The following is a 16,758-nucleotide window of genomic DNA, read 5'->3' as shown; positions in this document are numbered from 1 at the left end:
CTCAGAAGCATTTTTCTTTTTCCTTTTTCCTTTTCAAACTCAAAAAAAATCTAAAACTCGTTTAAGTCTACAGCAACCAATTAATTAGGGTTTTGAGGTAGTAAAAAGGGGTTAGCCTTTACAACATGTCCCACTCAAAAAGATCACTATAGATTGTCCGAGAAAAAGAACCACTGACCATATATATATATATATATATATATATGCTCCTAACTCATGGGAATTTTTATGAACCAAAAAGACAGAGATCAAGTTAAAAACAAACAATAATAATAGTTAATAGAAATGAAACCTTTGTTGGTTAGCAAAACTTTATGAGAAAAAAAGGGGTTAGTGGGGAATTTAGAGAAAGTTAAGGGGTTTAATTGAAAAGTGAGAAAATGCCGCCGTTGTTGAAAATGCAGACGTGTCAATATCTAACAGAACCATCGTCCTCGTGTAAACAATAGAATGTGCTTTGTTGTCACTGTTTATATTGATTGGTCGTACTTACTATTCACTAACTCTTTAACTATTCTCTTTCAAATACTTTCTCACTAACTTTCAAATATTGGGGTTTTTTGACAATTAATTCTCTAAGTAACTGAAACTTTTTCACCACTTCCTTTGAAAAATCCCAGCTAGACTATAGTTTTCATCATCATCATCATTATCATCACCATCACACACTCACACACACACACATATAATATTCTTATATATTTTTTTCTTCTTTCTGATTACGACATCAGCCAACATATATATATATATATAGAGAGAGAGAGACTTTTTACTATTCATGTATTACACCCAATATTTATAAGTTCTTGTGATAATAATTTTTCTGCTGTTTATTATATATATATATATATGTAATAATTAGTGGTGTGGAAATAAATGGGACTATATATAATTTCGAATACAATATATGAATATCCTAAAAATTATCCTGTAAATGATTGAAAAGATGTCTAGACAACTCAATTATGCATCAAAAAGTATCTTTTTTCCTTGGTTGTGTTTCCAAACATAAATTCCAATAATTAGGACGTTGCAAGGAACTCTTAATAAGAGTAATTAGAAATAATAATTAAGTCACTCCCCCCCCCAAAAAAAAAGAAATGAAAAAAGAAAAAACCCACCTAATAGTACCGTTACTTATCAATATATATATTTATATGTATATGACAGTGATGCATATATGGTTATAGTTTTTTTAAAGAGGATTATATATACATAGATATATAGTTAGGCTGTCATTGTTTGAAGAATGACTATACACTATTTATGTGCTGCTTGGTAATAGCTGAGCTGAGTTCTTCCCTTGTTGAAAAAGAGGAAATTAATTCTTGCGCTGGAATGGAATAAAAACTGTCATTCAAAGTTTGAAATGCAAAAAAGGGAAAATTCATAAATGGAGAGAGAAAAAGGATATTAAAGAAGAAGAAGAAGAAAAAAAAAACTGTCTCAATCAATAATTAATGCGAATTCCACATATATAAACAAACACTAATGTTAACTTAATTATGACACAATTTCTTTGAATAATTTATTCAGTACATTTTGCAAATTTAATTAAATATATATATATTTATTTCAGAATAGCATTTAGAATTTTGACAGGTTTTTAATTTTTTCTCTTGATGAATTGGTTAAGACTTGTCTGTCATATAAATGGTAGGTGACGATAGAAACCAATTAATAACAGTGTAATATATATATATATATACATAATTCTTCAAAATCTAAAAATTCAGTGTAAGGGGAGAGACGGAGAGAGAGTTCATTATTGTTTATTCATAGTGGTTGGATTAGGTCTTTGTTTAGGTCTTTTCGATTGTGATATTAAAACACTTATAATAACAATAACAATAATAATAAGAAATATTACATCATAATATATATATAAATATAAAAAATTGCCATTTTATTCACACCTGATGTGACTTCAACATATAATATAAATTGCATGTAACTGAACCAAAACCAAAGTAAGCTTAATCCCAGCAAATGAAGCCATTTTTTAAGCTTTCTCTCTCTGTCTCTCTCTCTATATATATATGTGTGTGTCATCACTGACCCAAAAGAGAGAACTAAACTCTTAGCAAAAAGGCTAAGCTAACACAGAGTACACATATATACACAAAAAACCAACATTTTTACAGCTACAATATATTCAGGTGTTTCTTGAACACCCAAGAGAGTCAAAATCTTGTCATATAATTATATATATAAACCTCTCATGCCTTTTCAATAACACATATATATACATAGTCTTTCTTTTTCTTATTTAAAAAAAAAAAAAAAGTTTTTACTGTGAGTTGGGCCCACTTGGGAACGGTGATGCAGGAAGGTTTGTCCTCAAGTGATGAGAAGATACGAATAAGAAAGAGAGAGAGAGGAGAGAGAGAGAGAGAGAGAGAGAGAGAGAGGGAGCTGTTCATGCTGGCGCTGCTCTCACGCACCATTCCATGTCGTCAAGTGCATAGGACTGGGTCCACCGACCTGAAGCCCTTACCTAGCTAAATACCTTTTCTCTTTCTTCCTCAAATTCATATTTATTTTTAATTTCCCTTTTCTAATTTTATTTAAGGTAGGAAAAAAAAAAGAAAAATATTATTTTAAAAAAATATACTTAATTAAATATTGTTGAAGAGATAAAAGAGAATTCTATGTGACAATTAAAAAAAAAGAAATAATAATAACATATGCTGTGTGTATGTGTTAATGTACTTGCATGACACCAAATCAGAAAGTAAAACAAAGAGCAATATATCAATTTTTTTGCTCTCTGAGAATTTATTTCACTCAAAAACAAATAAGGAAAAAAAAAAGGAAAAGAAAAGAAAAAGGCACACAGAGAGAAAGAAGCTCTACTCTAGCAAACTGATGATTCAAAGCTCTGTCTATGGAGTTGATTCTTTTCTCTTTCTATATCCCTATTACTCCCTCTTTGGTTGTTAAAGCTCATCAATTTTGTTTTGAAATCTCTTCTCTTCTTTAGGTTTCTCTTTCTCTCTTCTTCATCTTATTATATAAGTATATATATATATAATCTTATTAAGTTGCCGGCTTTTGGGTTTCAAGCTAGCTTTTTTCACCTTTATATATTTTTGTGTTTTGGGATAAGATTTTGGAAGTGAAAGACTAAAACTTGCATGTGGGGTTGTGCAGCAGCTGGTTTCTAGAAATTCAGTTTATATATTTATATATTTTTCTTTTGGGAACTAAAAGTAGAGTGACTGAAAGGAAGAAAGAGAGAAAATCCTAAAGAAGACGAACCCAGAAAAGAAGATATATATATATACATATAAAGAGATATAGAGAGAAGCTTATATATTATGGCGGCTGCGTCTTCATCTTCGGTGCCAGGTTTTGCAATCAATAGAGAAGAAGACCCGAACCAGATGAAACAACATTCTTCGACTCCTACTAATTCATCTTCTCTAGCTCCACCTCCTCCACCTGCCCAGAAGAAAAAGAGAAACCAACCTGGAACACCAAGCAAGTATCTAAACCATTATTATCATTATCGATTCTCTCTTATTTATATATATATATATGTATGCAATCTAAGATCTATAACTCAATTTGAACAAAACCCAGTTTTTCTTTTTGCTTCTTCTTCTTCTTCCCTTTCTCAATTTCCAATTTTTTATTTGCTTTTGAATGAATAGGCTATAGGGAGAATAATCCCCTCAAATTTTCCGTGCATATTTTCAAATCCCATGAGAGAATTAACGAGTTCATCAAATGGGAAAAGAATGAATATACTTTAATTTATTATCAAGAGATATATTTATATATAAGTCTAATTCTTGTTCTTTTGTGTGGTTTGCTAGCTAATTTGTCTTCTTTTTTATTTTTCTTTTTTGTTTGACAGATCCAGATGCGGAAGTGATAGCGTTATCTCCGAAGACCCTAATGGCAACAAACAGGTTCATATGCGAGGTTTGCAACAAAGGGTTCCAAAGGGAACAAAACCTTCAGCTCCACAGAAGAGGACACAATCTGCCATGGAAGCTCAAGCAGAAGACAAACAAAGAGCCCAAACGCAAAGTCTATCTCTGCCCAGAACCCACTTGCGTTCACCACGACCCATCTCGGGCCCTAGGCGACCTCACCGGAATCAAAAAGCACTACTCCAGAAAACACGGCGAGAAGAAGTGGAAGTGTGAAAAGTGCTCGAAACGCTATGCCGTTCAGTCAGATTGGAAAGCCCATTCGAAGACTTGTGGTACTAGAGAGTACAGATGTGACTGTGGCACTCTTTTCTCCAGGTAATCTTAAAGACCATATATCACAACCTTCTACATATTATTATTATTATTCATTATCTCTCTCCCTCTCTATATATGTGTGTGGTTTTCTAGGCTAGGGCCTCTCATTATTACGTTTTTGTTTTCCCGTTAACCAAACGGAAAACAAGAGAGAAAGAAAGAAAGAAAAAGTTTAGAAGAGGTCTCTATCTGGGTTATTATTAGCTTTGTTTTGTTTTGTTCGATCTTTGGTCTCTTTTAGCGACTTTCAGTAGTACTCAGCAGCAGTAGTAAGTAAGCATATATAGCGGCACGGCATGGAATGGCTTAGAGTTAGAGTAGTACTACAAAAAGAGTTTTGTGTGCTTTTAATGGTTTCTGTTTTGCTTTACTCACAAAATGGGTCTATCCCTTCTTTTTTTCTCCTCCAATTTTTCTCTCTATTTTGTTCTCTTTCTCTTTTAATTTGGTTGGGTGTGGTACGGTTGAGAAGGAAATAGCAGAAAACATGCTCCCACGTGAATAATCTCTGGAAACTGCCATCGTCGTAGAGGTTTCAGAAAAAAAATAAAATTAAAACAATTCCTAATTTTGTATTTTCCTCGGGAATAACGCCCTCTTTTCTTTTCTTTTTTTTTTTTTTTAGTTCTTTTGTTTTATTTTCTTCTCTTGTTCACGTGTTGCTATGCCATTTAGAAATGGTGGGAGTACTGGGGGCGTTCTTACCAGGTTTGTTCTCTTATGGGTTGGCTAGATGTGATCAGAACCTGTGTTCCTTTTCATGATAACGTTAAGCTTATATAACTCTCTCTCTCTCTCTCTTCTTCTCTCTCAAGTCCCGTGGTCATACAGTTCGTCAAGTAATAATAGTACTACACTACTCTCATTTTGGTTGTATGAGTGGGGAACCAATTAAAGTTTATATTTTCAAAGAAATAAAAGTGGGAATTTTTATTGCATTAATGTTTGGTCAAATGTTCCAGAAAAAAAAAAAAACAGGCGTTTCACGAGTTCTGCATTCAATGCTTGAATATATATAATTAATAATGAAATGGTTGTATCTTTTAATTTCATGTGTGTATTTTGGGCTTGATTGTTCACGTTTCAATTCATTGCGTTTAATAGAAATTCTCTTATTGCATTTATTGAACAACCAGTTCCTGAAAATGGTAGTTCTTTCGTTGATTGAATAATCATATTTCTCTAGCTCTTGTTATTCAATTCCATGATTTAGACTGCTATATATATAGTCATTACTTCTTTCACATATTTCTCTGATTAATTCCTATCTTTCACAACATTTCTTCATGACACATATTTATTGTTCCCTCACGTGTTACCAAAAATTCAATAACTTTGTTTCATTGATTGTGTGAATTGAACGTACGTGTGGTTTTTTTTTTTTGGCCACCTTCTTTAATATTTTTTCTAATAAGCTTCTTTTAATCTGGAATTCTATTATCTGAATTTTAGCTAGTCAATTTAACTATATGTGTCGGTGGAGTTGGGCAATTGATACAAAACATTCCAAAAAAATTAATAATTAGTGGAACATTTGAAAATTTTCACACAACTCCTTATTTTTTCTTTCACGGCATTCATTACAAAAATCAAGTGGCATTGTGTTCTATTGAATTTTTGTTTAGTGTGGGGCCATAAATTTGCTGATGAGATTATTATTTCAATGCTATCAATCGTCCATATAATCGATCACGAGACGAGCAAGCTGTTCTATTTTATCTCTATTATTCTAATAATTGTCCTTCGATCAATCTCCAAACCTTTATGTCTTCTTCAAGTTCATACTCCTACATTACAACTTGTCCATATATATATATGTATGTTTTTATTTATTTATTTATTTTTTAAAAAAGTATGTTATGCTGTATATATTTTCTTCGATCGAGAGAGTTTGATATGATGAAAAACAATAATAATTTCAATTCTATTTTGTTTGAATAGGCGAGACAGCTTCATCACACATAGGGCTTTCTGCGACGCACTGGCGCAAGAGAGCGCGAGACACCCTCCAAACTTGAGCGCAATCGGAGCCAATTTGTACGGAGGAAGCAATGCAACTAGCTTGGGACTATCCCAACTGGGTCCTCAATTCTCAGCCTTACAAGACCAGACCAACCAAACCGGCGATATGTTACGCCTCGGCGGCGCATCCCATCATCGGTCAGCTCAACAGGCCCCGTCGTCGGGGCAGTTCGACCACGGCCACATTCTCTCACCGACGTCTTTTCGGGCTCAGCAGCAGCCTCCGGCTGGGTTCTTTATGACAGCTGAGCCGAACCAGCAGCAGTACCATCACCAAGACGATCATCATCATAGCCATCATCATCCTCACCAATCGCAACATGGATTCTTGCCCAACAAGCCTTTCCATGGTCTTATGCAGTTCTCTGAGATTCAAAGCAATGCGAACAACGTCAACCCTTCTTCTGGTGCTGATTACATTAAGCTCGTTCTTTGATATGATGATAATGATGGTGATTTATTGTCGTAGTTTAATAATTGTGTTATTCTTCAGGTTTATTGATATCTAATCATTTCAATGCCGAAAACGGTACTTCTGGTGGTGGCGGCGGCGGTGAGGGATCAAATATATTCTCCGGTCAAATTGGGGGTGATCAAATAAGCTCCAGTCCAGTCTCTTCTCTCTACAGTACATCGGTTCAGAACAATCACGCCGCGGCGGTCGCGGCGGCTCATATGTCAGCCACCGCGTTACTCCAAAAAGCGGCTCAAATGGGCTCAACATCAACCACCAACAATACAGCTTCGCTCCTCCGATCATTCGGTTCCTCTTCATCGTCAACTGCTGGAGGCGGTCAAAACAAACCCTCCGATAGGCCAACCATGGCTCCTGCTTCCTTCGGAGGAGGAGGAGCCGGCGGCGGTAGTATCGGAGGAGGACTATTCGGGTCTGATAACGATCAAAACCATCTTCAAGACCTAATGAACTCGTTCGCCGCTGCGGGAGGAAACAACTCAATGTTTGGCGGAAGCGCGTTCGGAGGGTACGAATCTGCGAGCCGGGCAAGCTTAGAACATCAGGATCAGAAGTTGCATGCCAACAGTAGTGGTGGTGGTGGTGGTGGTGGTGGTATCGCTGCCATGAACAACAGTATCGGTGGTGGTTCGGATAGGCTGACGAGGGACTTTCTTGGGGTGGGACAGATAGTGAGAAGCGTAAGCGGAGGGTTTTCTAAGAGAGAACAACAACAGCAGCAGCAGCACCGTGGAATTATCGAAATGGGTTCTTTGGATTCGGAAAACAATGCAGCAGCGCCGTCATCAGGCCAATCTTTTGGAGGGTCAGCTGGGAATTTTCAGTAGTAGCTTTGGGAGGAAAGGAAAGCAAGAAAGAAAGAAAGAAATGAATAGAAAGAAAGAAAAGAAGGAAAAAAAAAAGAAAAAAAAGAAAAGAAAAAAAAAAAGGTACTACTACTACATTACTACTACTACTACACAGAGGGTACGTGAAAATTAGTGACGTAGTTAAAATGATTATTTGGGATAAAAGTAAGTTAGTTTTCTTTGGTAAATGTGCAATAATTCTTTTACTGTTTTCTGAGTTATCTTTTTTCAAATGATAAAAAAATAATTTAAAAAAAAAGTTTTTCTGACACATTGTCTTACATTGGGGCAGTCACGGTTCATGACCTGGAGTACATGTAGGGTTTCGTTTGTTTTTTAGTCTTTTTGATTTTATTAATTTTTGTTTTTGTTTTAACTTTTTAAATTTTCGCATTTATTTTTTTTCTTTTGTTTGGGTGCTTTGGGGAGTCACGAGTGCTTTGACTTAGAATGGTAGGAAAAAAATATCTTCTCTCAACAATAGTCATAAAATGTTTACCGATTGAACTTTTGTTTCTTGATTTTATAATATTATACATGTTTTATTTTATTTATTATAAAAAAATTAAAAAATTGTTGAAATGAGTAGCACATGTAATAATTAATTATAACATAAGAATTTTTAAATTGCCCTCATTTGTATGTGATTGTAGTTTATGTTCTCTTTTTGAAAAAGCAAATATAAGGAAGGAAAAGAAAAAAAAAGCACATTTTATTGTTGTTATATATAGGTGCTTATTATTAATTTTCCAATATTATTTTGTAGAAATAGACTTATATATCTAAATTCTAAATATGGATTATTGTTTTGCAGGAACTCTGACTTGTTTGATCAAAATCTGATTTTCATCTCAGCTTTCCAAAGAAGTAATTTCTTTCTGACAACAAAAAGAAGAAAATGTCTGAAGCCCTAAGGAGTTTCGAAAATGTGTCTAATCTATCAGAGAAGGAACACAACAAGAGCTTCTTTAAGCTGTGACGACGTCGTATCTTTCTTGCTACCGCCCCTCAACTCTGAAAAAAATGGAGGTTTTGAACATTGGCAGCTAGCTAGCTAGAACTCTTTGTAGTTTAACTTTTCTTTTTTTAGAAGACAACATCTCTTTTTTTTTTTCTTTATATAATTTTTTTTTTCTTTTAAGGTTTCATTGTGAATTGGTGTTACTCTATTATGCACTATAGTTGTTACAGCTAAAATCCAAGCAGATAGGAAGTTTCCTAAATTCCGAACATATCCAAATGTCTCATTATTATAGAGTTTGATGAGTAGATTCAGAAGTTTTTGTCAAATAATTCAAAGGATAAAACATATATTGAGAGAATATATAGTCAGAAATCAATTTACCAGGAAAGAAAATAATCATTTTACTGTGATCATTATTATTTTCAAGGACATGTACTCTATATATGAACTAGATAGAATAATTACATAAACTGTAGTTCTTATTATTTATTATGAATATATATTTCATAATACATATGTCTAGGTATTTTTTTATATATTTATATATATATATATATATAAATATATACTCAAGCAGATAATGAAGATGTAAATTTGATGCTATATTATTACTGGTGATCTAGCTAGATGTAAAAATTTCCATATAATATATGCATCATGAGATCCCATTCCTCAACAGTCTGTATTGATAATATTTATATATATATTTTTAAAAAATATATAAGAAATATGTAATTTTCAGGATACTATTACTTCTTTGGATACCATATAGAGTTAGTACATTTTAAAGAATGAAAACACAACAATTATTTGTTTGTACATGTTCCCTGCCAGCAAGTACTCCTAGAAATCCAACAACTAAGTGACAAACCTAATTCAATGAAGAATAATGGCAGGTCTAAACATTGCTTTTTTATTTTTATTTTAATTTCCTGAAGAGATCCATGACCTAATTCACTACTATATTATATATTTACATGTTTTTTATTATAGGATGTTTAATTATATATATTTATATATACCCCAACTAGGAGTATGTATATAGTAGATTTAAAGATGAGTAATCCATACAAAATAAGTAATTTTTTAGACTAATATTGAAAATGGACCACTAGTATTATTCCAAACCATTAATTTCATTTTTTAATCTTATAACAAAACCTAAAAATGTAAAATACCCAGGGATATATTTGTTGTCATAGAATGAATAGTGTGACACTTGCCAAAATCTAATTTTGAGGACAAATAATTTCACTTTAAGATGTACTAAATATATATGTATTATTTTTTTAATTTATATATATATATAGATATGAAATAATATATATACATATATATATAGATATGAAAAAATTTTCAATGGTAACTGATAATTACTCATAGGTGAGTGCTAATAATGATGATGATGTGACAATATAGAGACTTGGTATAGCAAATCACCAATATGTAAATATTTTTTTTTTGTCATAATTAATATTGTTTCCAACCAATAAAAGACACTAGCAATATTTAGAAATTGATATATATTTAAAAAAAATAAAAAATTTACAATATTAAATTTTTAGAATAAATACACATTTTTCATCCCACGATTATTAAAAAAAAAATTTGAAGTGCACAGATATATAGATATATAAATGTCATTATCCTTGACTCTTGCATTCGCCGTTTAATTTTGGCCCTACGATTCAATAGTTATTAATTGCATTGGTACTTTGTCACTGCATCGCTCTGTATATAGAGAGAGCAGGGAAAGTACTGTGGTTTGGTTTGGTCTTGGCCGTGGATCTTCTAAAATGACACAATATTTAAATATATATATGTGTAATTTTATATATATATATATATGCATGCATAATATATCATATATAATCTTCTACTTAAAACCCAGATATACACACACACACAACAATATGTAGTGAAATATACATGCACATATAGCAGAGGCTAATACAACTCATAAAAAGGAAATTGTGCCCAAGTATTACCGATCTACTTTTTCTATTTTTTCCTTTATCGTGAAATTATATGTATAAAGTTTTTAGGAAGAACATATATATATATATACATTGAATCATTATTGAGTTGGAATAAGAGTACGTACCAACAGACAAGGAATAATTGACAAGACAAGTAAATTTAATCATGTTATTTTTTTATAAATATTAAAAGTAGATCGTCGCCAATTTATTAATATTAAAAGTATATTGAATTGAATGTATGGAGCTCAATATAATTAGCTAACAATGGTACAATCTGTGGACCCTTCGTCTCAGATCGATTTCCTTGGTTTCAATCACACGTATTTATAAATATTATATATTACACTAATTACAAAACTTGCTTAATTAATAAATAATACATATTGGTATAGTGTAATTAATTACAGTACTTGCTCCTTATATATATGTGTGTAGGACTACTTCTTATTAATTAAATTTGAGTCCCTTCTACGCAAATTATAAATAAATAAATAAATAGCTAGCTAGCTAGCAGCTAAACTATATATGGGCTCAAAAGATATTATCCAAAAATAATGCTATTTTCTATGTTTTTTTTTCCTTCTATGGCATATATAATTAATATGTATTTTGTATTGTTCTGTGTATAGAGTTTTTAAAAATGTAAATGTTTACATTATCTATTGAAACAGTCATGGGTCACACATTTCGAGTGTAGTTGTTGTTGACATTTTATTCAAACATTCCTTATTGTTCTCTCATATCCCTGTTTTATTACGTTACTTTTCAAAATTACACAAGTTGGAACATTTTAATGAACATCTTATTAACATAACTTAGATAAAATCTTAATCCCCCTCGAAAATTAATTGATACTTCCATAAAGCTCCATCTTCGTTTTTTTTTTAAAAAAAAAACAAAAATAATGAGGAGAGAAACTATATATATATATGTATGTGTTAATAATTATTAGTAGTGGTCAAGAGTCGAAGAAAAACTAAACATTAAGATCTCCGACTCCAACAGTGAATTATTATTAATTCTTGTTTAGATCTCACTTTATTTCTTGTTTGTTTGAAAATTAATCATTTTTTCAATTATGATTTGTGATTATTTTGAAGAGATATTTGTCATTATAAATCTAGATCTATGGATACATATATATGTGTTATCCTGTTAATATATGTATATATATATATATATATATATGAGATTTCTAAAAATCCGAATATCTAAAATCTCTCCAATCACTAAGATTCGTCTTCATGGTGATGGTGATGTTGATTTCACAAAGAGTGTTCATTATTATACGCCTTTTGGTCTCTTATACCATTATTATTAAGTTGTGTACGTATGGATTTTATTAAAGAAAAAAAGAAGATGGTCCACACACTTTACACATACTTCTTTATTTTCATTTATGTAAATTAATTTTATTATACATATGACTTTCTAAATTGTAATTGAAGTTATTTTTGACTATTTATTTCCATATCTAACATTCTAACTTTAAAATTTACACACACATATATATACATACATACATCACTACAAGAAAAAGTGAAGACACCCATAGTTGCCTCTAATACGTATTAATAAATAATAATTAATTAGAAAAACAAATTAAAATTAAAATAAAAATATTAAATATATTTTATTTTTGTAGCAAAAATTAAAATACTAAATTGCTTACGAACAATTTATTAAAATTTTAAAATATACACATAAACAAAAAAAATTAAACACTTAACACATTAAACAAAAAAATTGCGCATTAATAAAATATTATATTAAGTAAACTATATACTATATATTAAGCATAAAAAATAATTTACATATATTATATATTGTAAGACTTCGGTGCAACCACTTTTTTGGCTGCACCGATGCAACTATTTTTTATTTCCTACACTTTGATAATTTTTCTTTCGAATTTTTTTATATGACGATGTACATTGTAGTCATTTCAGAAAACTTGTAAAATATCAAGAAATTTCAAATAATTTACAGTGTCGAAAATAATGTTCAAACAGTTGAGTTTTACATGAGTATACAAAAAAATAAGCACGGGTGCAATAAACTGTTTGAACTTTGTTTTTGGCACTGTAAATTATTCAGAATATTTTAAAAATTTGCAGGATGTATTAAATAACTACAATGTACACCGTCATATAAAAAAATTATCGAGATGTAGAAAAAAACCAAAAAACAAAAATTGGCTGCACCGTAGCCAGTCCCATATTATATATTATAAAACAAAAAATGAAAACATACCTGACTGAGAGAGAGTAGGGGTGCCGAGAGAGAGAATGGCCGAGAGAGAGGGTGACCAAACTTTAACATAAATTAAAAAAAAATTAAAATTAGATGTCTCATTTATCGAAAACATATAATATATATCTTTTCTATATAAAAAGAGTGTAGATAATATAAATTTTTGGTTTTAACAGTTTTTTATTTTTTTAATATTAACTTTAATAGAATATTCTTATATTTAACATAATATTCTTATATTTAACGGTAGTTTGTAAACACCACTTAAACTTAAATAAAATAAATAATTAAAAAAAATTAAAATAGGATATTTTTGAGATATTTTACAATGATAATTATTTAAAATTAATAAATAATTAAACAAATTAAAATATGATATTTTTGAGATATTTTACAATGATAATTATTTAAAAATAATAAATAATTAAACAAATTCAAATATGATATTTTTTAGATATTTTACAATGATAATTATTTAAAAATAATAAAATCATATGTTTTATAACTTAAATAAAATTGAATTAAACTTAAACTCATTTATTAGAATAATATCATATTAAACATATAATATAATCTACTGTTAATTAGTAATAAATTGTTTTTTTTTTTAAAATAGCAAGAAACTTAAATTTAAAATCTACGTATAATATTTAATATTACATTAAACATATAATATATAATCTCTTGTTGTCACTCACAAATTCAAAAACTAGAACAAACATAAACTTAAACAAAAATAAATAAATTATTTAATTAAAATAGGATATTTATTTGAAATTTGTTATACCCAAATTTCGAGAATGAGAATTTTGATCTCGAAAGTCAGGCTCGTCAAGTGTAAGCTCGAAATAAGCATATTCATCATATAGTCAGCATTAATGAGAAAGTCAAGGATGATCTCGCTGAGTGAAACGACGACGTTGGAATTGATAAGCTCGAAGCTACAATGACAAAGGTTCACACTTGTATAAATCTCCTGGTTCATCTTTTACCGTCAGAAAAGACGGTTCGAGCTCAGGTATTGTGGGCTCGGAAGGGATGATCTCGACAAAGTTACTTGTTAAGACCAAGGCAAACCGAGGTAGCGAGCTCGTGATAGTTGGTCGATCTCGCAGGCATTCGATTATTTGAAGTCGATAGCCAAGGGTGAACATAAGTTACTGTTAAAAAATCCCTATATATATGGGATTGATTGCAATCTATTGTAAATTCCCGAATATTATGGGATTTATACGCGTATTGTATAATTATATGCATTTAATTATATTTAATTTGAGATGTGAATAATAACTCCCCAAAATGTGAGGGGAGATATTCTGTAAACCAATCTATAAATAGATTGGAGCTATTCATTTGTAAAGGACAAAGAAATTTGTATTGGGGAATACTCTTTTAAATTGCTTCCAAGAAGCTTTGAGAAAATTCCATAGTTGAATAACACCGACTCGTGGACTAGGCAGATTTTAACTGTTAAACCACGTAAAAATCGTGTCTTTTATTGTTTGTTTCCTTTGGTATTTCGTTTAATTTCTCTTCATTTATAACTTGAAGAAAAACAGCGTCAACAGTTTGGTGCTTTCATTGAGAGCCATTAAACAAGACGTGAGCTAGTTTAATCAGAAAACCTCCTGAATCATCAATGACCGCTGCAAACAACCCCAGTACTGGTGGGCGACCATTGCCCCAGATACCTGAGGAGCAGACTCCTCGTACCGAGGATCATCCCCGACGACCTGGAAAGCAGCCTGTGGTGGACCCGGACCGTGAGGAGAGGAGTGACTCATCCAATTCTTGAGGACCGCCTGCTCTTAGGCCTGATGAGGATTTATACTACAACCCCGAAAGATATGTTCCTGCCGTGCAACTTGAAAATTTCCAACTGCGTAAACAGTAGGCAGAGTTGACAAAACGCAATGAAGAATTAACTAGACAAGCTGTTGACGCCCAGGCACCTCCCCATAGGCCTAGAGGACGTCCTCGTGGGAGCACAACCGCCAGGAGGGCGGAACAAGCAGCATAGCTGAATCAGCCGAGGCCCCGAAGAAGCACCCGGGTGGAGGCCGCTATCAACCCGGCTGCAGAGTTATCAACAGGAATGGGTAATAACCGAGCCCCCCAGTGGCTTAGAATCTGAATCCTGACGCTGCAAGAAACAACCCGGAGCCTATCCGAGAAAACTCTGGGTCGTCCAGGCCCGGAAATGGGAGACAACCACCGTCACCCATAAGGCATCCACCATCACCGATAAGGCACCCGTTGCCAGTCCGAGAGGTCCCATGACTTGCTCCACGGAGGCCATCACGCAACGGTAGTCGAGATGGAAACCAATAGACTAGGCCTGGACAGGGGCACGAAAGGGAGGCTACCCGAGATCAAAGAGCTCCTCAACCCTCGGGAAGCCAAATGTCAAGATCACAAACTACTGGAACAAGGAGACTAGCAGGGGACGCTCCTCGCAATCATCGAGCCACACACCCAGAGAAGGCTACAAGTTACGCAAGAGGAAACTCAGACTACACTCAGTCCGTAAGCATTTATAATACTGAGCCAAGGCATACGGGGAATCGAGGGAATCACCCTGATCTACGAGATAATCTGAACAATGACCGAGGGCGAGATAATCCCCCGAACCTTGATCTACGAGACCATCTGAATGTTCGAAAGCAGCCGACATATAACCTTGTACCAAGACAGGGAGCTGGGGTTGTTATTAATGATAGCCAACCCCCTTAAGTCCAGGCTCGAACCCCAGTGGATCCAGTCCAGGAAATGATTGATCAATTAGAAAGAGCATTTAGACTCCTGCAAGATGAGTGTAATAGGGATAAGGCTGAAGAGTTCGACGAGGAGCTCGAGCCTTTTGTCCCGCATATTTCTAACACTCTGTTTCCCCAAGGATTCAGAATACTCCATGTAGCACCATTTGATGGAAACTCAGACCCGTATTGTAACGCCCTGGTTACCCCAAGACAGTTACAGTGAACTTTGAACCGTGCTTAACTCGCTAACCGAGTTCTTTGGTTAAAAACGTGTTTCTAGGTGTTATTAATAGTAGGGGTGCACACGAGTCGGGTTTTCGGGTTTCGGGTTCATCGGGTTCGGGTTTTACGAGTTTCGGGTTGAGAAAAATGGTACTGAAACCAATTCGAAATTTTCAGGTTTCAGGTTTGATTCGGGTTGGGCTGGGCCATTTGTGTTTTGTGCTGAAAAACCAAATTTTGCAAAAATACCATTTTTTTACACTTTTTTTCAAGAATACCATTTTTTCTTCAAAAATACCATTTTTTTTTTCGGATTTTGGGTTGGACTAGGAAAATTTGGTTTTGGGCCGAAAATCCAAATTTTGCAAAAATACCATTCTTTTACACTTTTTTTTTTTCAAAAATACAAAATTTTCGGATTTTGGGTTTGAACCCGAACCCGACCCGAATTTTGTCGGTTTCGGGTCGGATTTAACCCGAATCCGACGGGTTTTCCCAAAAAACGGGTTTTCGGGTTGCGGGTCGGGCGGGTTTGCGGGTTTTTCGGGTCAAATGTTCACCCCTAATTAATAGGTTAAGGTGGAAAACCAATCAAAAGGAAATGATATATTTTATTTAGAACATAAAACTGTTCATGGGCCCATAAAAACGTTTACAAGTTATTTATGATATAGAATGGTAATTACAGTATAAAATTTACAACCCGCCGATCTAAGCGGCAAAAATAGGGTAAACCTTATAGTTCCCCTGAGAACTCCTTGGCCGTGGTGGTCAAGCGGCCGCATATGTACACATCACCACCTAAGCTCTCCACTCAAGGCCGGGTGAGCTTTTCTTTCCCTTTATCTGCACCACATAACACCCATGAGCCAAAGCCCAGCAAGAAAACTCAATACTACAAGAATATAACATCAACCGATGACCATAATAATCATCCAGGTCTTTTAGTCCAAAATAGAGGAGTGACAGTTGTA

General features: G+C 33.0%; 1 protein-coding gene across 3 annotated transcripts; it reads left to right on the top strand.

The window, feature by feature from the left end:
* Window positions 1-2,710: 2,710 nt before the first annotated feature.
* Window positions 2,711-8,836, top strand: LOC133824266 (protein indeterminate-domain 5, chloroplastic). 3 transcript variants are annotated; one of them, XM_062257137.1, is made up of 5 exons: window positions 2,711-3,483; window positions 3,863-4,259; window positions 6,201-6,688; window positions 6,775-7,685; window positions 8,419-8,836. In XM_062257137.1, the coding sequence occupies exons 1-4, from the start codon at window positions 3,321-3,323 to the stop codon at window positions 7,581-7,583; spliced, it is 1,857 nt and encodes a 618-aa protein (XP_062113121.1). In that variant the 5' UTR covers window positions 2,711-3,320; the 3' UTR covers window positions 7,584-7,685; window positions 8,419-8,836. The 3 variants fall into 3 exon arrangements, with proteins under 3 accessions (XP_062113121.1, XP_062113119.1, XP_062113120.1); XM_062257135.1 differs by having other exon boundaries at window positions 6,775-7,722; XM_062257136.1 differs by having other exon boundaries at window positions 6,775-7,769.
* The last annotated feature ends 7,922 nt before the right edge of the window (window positions 8,837-16,758 follow it).

Source organism: Humulus lupulus, chromosome 3 (assembly GCF_963169125.1).
Source record: "Humulus lupulus chromosome 3, drHumLupu1.1, whole genome shotgun sequence".
Taxonomy (NCBI): Eukaryota; Viridiplantae; Streptophyta; class Magnoliopsida; order Rosales; family Cannabaceae; genus Humulus; species Humulus lupulus.
The sequence above is the reverse complement of the archived record's forward strand: the minus strand, read 5'-3'. Positions and strand labels throughout refer to the sequence as shown.

Coding starts and splice junctions, on each gene's coding strand:
- LOC133824266 (XM_062257137.1), top strand. CDS start 3,321: ATGGCGGCTGCGTCTTCATCTTCGGTGCCAGGTTTTGCAATCAATAGA. Junction 3,484..3,862: donor AAACCAACCTGGAACACCAA/GCAAGTATCTAA, acceptor TTTGTTTGACAG/ATCCAGATGCGGAAGTGATA. Junction 6,689..6,774: donor CAACGTCAACCCTTCTTCTG/GTGCTGATTACA, acceptor GTTATTCTTCAG/GTTTATTGATATCTAATCAT.